The 5,906-nt window shown below is 33.8% G+C and overlaps 1 protein-coding gene across 2 annotated transcripts; it reads left to right on the plus strand.

The window, feature by feature from the left end:
• The first annotated feature begins 1,807 nt into the window (after window positions 1-1,807).
• LOC149556278 (uncharacterized) lies at window positions 1,808-4,971 on the plus strand. 2 transcript variants are annotated; one of them, XM_089785840.1, is made up of 3 exons: window positions 1,808-1,899; window positions 2,234-2,397; window positions 4,595-4,971. In XM_089785840.1, the coding sequence occupies exons 2-3, from the start codon at window positions 2,282-2,284 to the stop codon at window positions 4,797-4,799; spliced, it is 321 nt and encodes a 106-aa protein (XP_089641966.1). In that variant the 5' UTR covers window positions 1,808-1,899; window positions 2,234-2,281; the 3' UTR covers window positions 4,800-4,971. The 2 variants fall into 2 exon arrangements, with proteins under 2 accessions (XP_089641966.1, XP_089641964.1); XM_089785838.1 differs by lacking the exon at window positions 1,808-1,899 and adding an exon at window positions 2,027-2,137.
• Window positions 4,972-5,906: the final 935 nt, after the last annotated feature.

The following is a 5,906-nucleotide window of genomic DNA, read 5'->3' on the forward strand; positions in this document are numbered from 1 at the left end:
GGTGCCCAAGAATAAGTGGTTGGTGTGTGTAAGAGAATATGCCAAAAATAGGTTGGTATGACGGATTCCCTTACACTTCTCTTGTGACCGCTATTTTTGGCGGATTCTATGACAAGCTATCATTACCTATTCAAGGGATGGACGCCCTTTTCTTGGTATTGGATGTACATGTGGCATTGTGCATGTTTCTTGGTGGTTGAGCCATGAAAAATGCCCAACTCCTTTGTGGGCATTTTGTTGGGTCTTAAGATGTTCATAAAATGAGTATTGCATGTTGTAATGCAATAGTGTGATAGATGAAAGTTTGCAGGTACTGAGGTGTTGCTAGAGTCTTCTATTGTTGATGTTGAACTTGCATTGCAAGTGTATTATAATCTTGTGTTGAAGATAATACATTATGCAGGTTCTGGAGGGGTGGGGTTGTTTTACTGAAAGGTTTTTTCCCACCGAAAAATCTTTGTGTTATGTGTTTCTTTCTCTGTCTATTTTCTGTATGCATGGTTGGCTGCTATATTGGTGTTTACATGATATTGAATCTGTAAGTGTAGAATATTTTAAAAGGATTTGTACCATACTTTCCTTATGAGATTAGTGTAGGAAGTTGTTTCCGCACCTAAGTTTCCTTACAGTAGTGGTGCTAGCCACACCACTAGGTGAATAAAGGGACTCATGTAGTTCTAAGAATGTAAGTGTTAGGGTTGACAAGCCCAAATAGGTCAAAGTTGCTCTTAGTTGCCTATGAGGCCAAACTAGGTGTTTTGGGGCCTAGATTACTTCATTCTAGATCATTAGAATAGATAAATATTGGTTTACATGATTGAGTAACTGGTTTTGTATGGAAATCTAAGATTATTAATCAATCTTCTATCAAACATTATTCTCTCTTTAATTCGTTCAGGAGAATAGGCTAGTAAATAGGATTTGGTTGCTCTCATTGTTTAGTATTGCAACTTCTATTATATCCTTGGTAAGCTAAAAATTGGTGTATGTTTGAGAACCATGAGACTATAGTCTTCATCATGCATATTTGTAAGAAAAGGATAAAACGAATCACCTAGAGGAATACTTAAATGGTCACATCTTATGATGCATGTGCAAGGGTGAATACTCTTCTTATTTGTAGGTAGATTACTAGGTATGCTAGTAGAACACATGTTTTGTAACATATTTCAGAATGCATAATGCTTTAGATGTAAATTGTTTAAGAGTTAGCTTGCAATTCTTTCATCCTTTTGGGAGAAGACCTTAAACAATATCCCCTCAACATATTGGATCAAAAGTTAAAATAGAATTCATCCATTATTGTGCATTGACCTATAGTTGTGACTGCCTTTCCTCTAATAACATCCCTCATGCTTGAGCTTTGACATGCATTCGAAAATTATAGGAAATTCAAACCTTACAAAACTTATTCACAATCAGATGTAAAATAATAGTTTATAGAATTAATATTATATAATTATATATTTAATTTATAAATTATAACAATAATTAAATAATATATATGGACACATCCCTCATCAGGAACACTTTAAAGCATTTACTAAAACCCACTACACAATACATCTTTGATTTTCCTATCGACAAAAATTCCTTGCATATGAAACAAGTGCTAGTTTTATCATAAAGTAGTCACAATACAATGTTAGCCAATCAAATACCAATATTGATAACAATAATTACCACTGACAGTATCTTCGAGTCATAACAATTCACAGTTTACTGCACACTAGAATACTCTAAATTTTACCATATTTAAGGTATAAAATACAGGCAGAACCGAGAAGCATGTTCTTTCCAAGTATAACCTGACACTGTAAACAATACTAAAAGATTTGTTAGACAAGATTCAGTCAAAACTTGAGATTGATATGAATTATATGGCCGCCAGTTCCAGTTGTATGATCCCTTTTCCCACGATTTCTCTGGTCAACTTTTGACCATTTCATGACACTAATACCCATGATCTTGACTCTCTCTTTTTTAGTTATATTTTTCTCTCATTTTGACTGGTTTCTTTTAAGAGTTCTTTTTAATCTTGTTTCCCCTAACTGGGATTCAAAATTCATACATGGTGGCTTAGTAGAAGTGTTTGTATAATTTATGGTAGAAGAAGGTTGCATATGAGGGTTTTGAGGTTTGATATTGGCATTACCTAGTGTGAAATGTTGACTTGAGCTTTGGAAATGATCTATTTCTTGTCTAAATGATATAAGCAAAATTGATGTTGCAGCTGCTTTTAAGGAGACCTAAAATTGCAGAGAGTTAAGAGGGAGTTGCAATGGAAAAGAAGGTGGAGAGTAGCAGTTCCAATGTTGAGAACAGATTTGGAATCAGAATTGAGAGAAGTCCCCCTCAATCTCGTTTATCAGATCTTGGCATCCATTACTGGCCTAAGTATGTGCTTCTCCGATTCTCATTTATTCATCTTTTCAAACTATTTCATGCAATTGTCTTTGTTGTTTACTAGTTCTAGCAGATAGATTTTACATTTTTTCAGGCCACTCCATCTTTTAAAAAAAAGGTTTCAACCATGAGAATACGCCTGAAAAATGGACACCCAGGTGGGTTTCTTAGCTTGAATCTGTTAGAAAAACTTTGGCCCTTGTTGAGCTTCAAATATATTTGATAGGGTGGTTTTCTTTATACTTCTCACTAGCTTAATCCTATACATTTTGATATCTTTGTTCATACATGCTGTATTGTATTACGTAGTTCTGAAAGAACATTAGTTATGGGTAAGTGCTATACGAGTTTCAAAAAAAATTGTGCATAATCTTTGTATATTTCTGAATTTAATTGTGTTGCTATTATTTTAGCAACATTTAGGATCACACTCAGCGATCTATCATCAGAATAAATATTAAAAATATATACTTTTGAATTAACATTCTGAGTTGCACTTTATAATTCCTATTTTTACTTCGTTTCTTCTTAATGATAGATAGATTACTGAATGCAATGCATAATTTTATTAGAAACCCTTGCTCAACATTAGTTATTTGTTTATGGCAAGTATTCTTGTTTCTAAATGTGTCACACATATGTTATGCAACACAGGGAAGGCCCAGGGAACTGGTTATCTACCGTAAAACTCTGAATAAACAGAATTTCATGCTACCCAACATTATCCTAAAAAATGAGCCAAAAGATCCTTAAAACGTTATTGGGTCATAGGGAAATCCAACCTATTGCTTGGTGGGCTTTGGCTTCTGCAAGTTATAAGCAAGTTGTAAACATCCTTAAAAGTCTGGCCTGGTTTTTTTTTTTTTTTGGTTCATTGAGTTCGCTTCTTCTTCATTCATGTATGATTTATAAACATTAAGTTGATAGAAAATAATTAAAATAATGTTACTGTTCATCATTCTCAATGGGTATGTCGTGAATAGAATGGAGGGAAAGAAAAGTATGGAACTCTCAAAGATTAGATGCTCTTTCCTGCTATCTGGCTGCAAATCTCATGGAAGTACATTGAAAGTGATAACAAATCTGACCAGACAAGACAGGAAAAGATGGTTCCCAAGGATCCACCGACTTTGTCAGTCATCAATCATTTTTAGGTACATTCTTTGTTTTAGGTACAGCTTAGCCTTCACCATTTTTATCATACTTTTTCAAAGCCTCTTTTACTCGTCTGGTCTATCTATGAGATTCATCAGTAATACAACTGTTTTCCAATTACATAGTATGTTTGTTTTGTATCAATATTTTTTAATTAGCACATGTTTATCTCTATTTAAACAGATTGATTTTTAAAATGGAGACTTTCTTTATTATTATGGAAGCGGGTTTTGGAATGAATGGTCTATAAGCACAACACTTGGTGAAGGTTTTGCAAATGGGGTTGCAAGCGGAGTATTTAAAGCGCACTCAAGTTGGAGTAGTACTGGGATGGGTGACCTCTGGGAAAGTCCCCCTGCTTCACCTCTATGAGCATCACCTGGATCCAATAAGTGCTAAGAGTTCTATTTATGCTCATGGAAGATGGATTCGTGTTAATCACTACTTATGAAACATGGATCAATGAATTTGACTCAAACTATACAGTTAAATCCTAATAGCAATATCACAGTTTAATGTCATATACACTGACTTTTTAAGCCATTCTATACTCTTTAAGTGATAATTAGGTTTAAGTTATGGCCTACTGCATGTTCCCCTCTTTGCCTATTATAAAATCTTCCAGAAAGTTTGCTATAGCAAGATTGAGAATCAGGATGATATATTCATCAGTTTGTGATGTGATTGAAGTAAATAGGATTATCAAAGATTGGAAATATTATTGAGGAAGATATTTTCATCATTTGATTATGTCATGGTGTGAAAAGCTGGATATAGCTGGGATTAGCCATGTTCAACCAGCTGTTTCTGTCCAAACAACTGGGTTTGTTGGGACATGCTGAAGTAGTTGGAGATATTAAAATGGAAATGGGTTTTTCAACACTTTTCTCCCATTCAGTGCCTCTGATAGCATATAATAATATATACTTATTAAATAGAGCAAAAGTAGGTTTACAAAAACATTGACAATGTGGGCAGTGTATTTAATGTGTTTTTGGGCCATGGTTTGACTAGTGTTTGTTTTCTGTCACAGGTGGGGGTGCCCGCCGGGCAGGTTTCCACTGAAATTTGATGCAGAGGAGACTTGTTATCTAGTGAAGGGGAAAGTGAAGGCTTATCCAAAAGGGTGTTCAGACTACATTGAGTTTGGTGCAGGTGATTTGGTTGTCTTTCCAAAAGGATTGAGCTGCACATGGGATGTATCTATTGCTGTTGACAAACATTATAAATTTGATTGATGCTACTTCTTTTACTCTAATGTGAAAGACATTCCATTGGGAGATCCGGTTTTTGATCTATATAAAGCTTTTCCAGACCAAAGTTGGAATTGGGTTTTTGAAGTTCCAATTCTTATGGCTTTGTATTTCATCTGGTATAATAAATCCTGAGACTCTAATTATTATTCATGAAGTTCACGCGTTTTCAAGAAAGCTATCACATAAATATTGCTTGACGATGACATGAAGTAGACATGGTATAAGAAACTTTATTTCTTCCCCATTAGCTTTTGATATGTCTTTTGGCATGAAGTACTTTCCAGAAGACATGAGAATTGTGTGATTAAGGTTAGTTGTGTTGAGTTTGAGGAGATTTATGGGAATGTGGAATCATTTATTTAATCTGGTATTTGTGCATTTATTTAAGATCTTGTTTTTATATATGCATATCTTATTATATATATATAACTCTTACATATATTATATTTATTCGTACACTCACTAATATGTACCCATTGTGCTCTTAATTTAGTTATTTGTATATCTTACATTGTATTTAACGTTTTTCCTTTCAAAAATTTAAAATCAACTTTTGGGCAGTTAATCTCATTTATTTTATTACTTTGAACTAACCAAATATTCACTTGATACAATTAGTTGCCATGTGCTAGTATTTAAAAGCTTCCAATAGTATTTGTTTCAACCTTCTGAAATCGAGTGTATTCATATATAATTTCCATTGCATCATTTTAATCAATGAATCAAAATGAATTTAGGCATATAGAATTGTTCTTGGAGCAAATGAGTACACATAAAGTGTTGGTTTTACTATTTATGTGCATTTCCATAGATTGACTAAAGAGAGTTTGTCCATAGTGACACATTGGTAACCCTAATAAAATATCCCTAAATATTGCTAACACTTAAATATTAGAAGAGATCAATGAGACATTAGTCTGTGAATGAAGTTGAATGGTTTTGAAATGATTTCACTAATATTGAGCCTTAAACTACAAGGTCTCAACATCATAAGGGGAAAGATTGGTATCAAGCCCTATGTTACTATGGTAAAATGGAAACCTCACGATCCTCGACTCTCAATTGAAGAGGTTTCAACCTATGGTTTGT

This window comes from Cupressus sempervirens, chromosome 5 (assembly GCF_028749045.1).
Source record: "Cupressus sempervirens isolate cs-2001-9-10 chromosome 5, ASM2874904v1, whole genome shotgun sequence".
Lineage (NCBI taxonomy): Eukaryota > Viridiplantae > Streptophyta > Pinopsida > Cupressales > Cupressaceae > Cupressus > Cupressus sempervirens.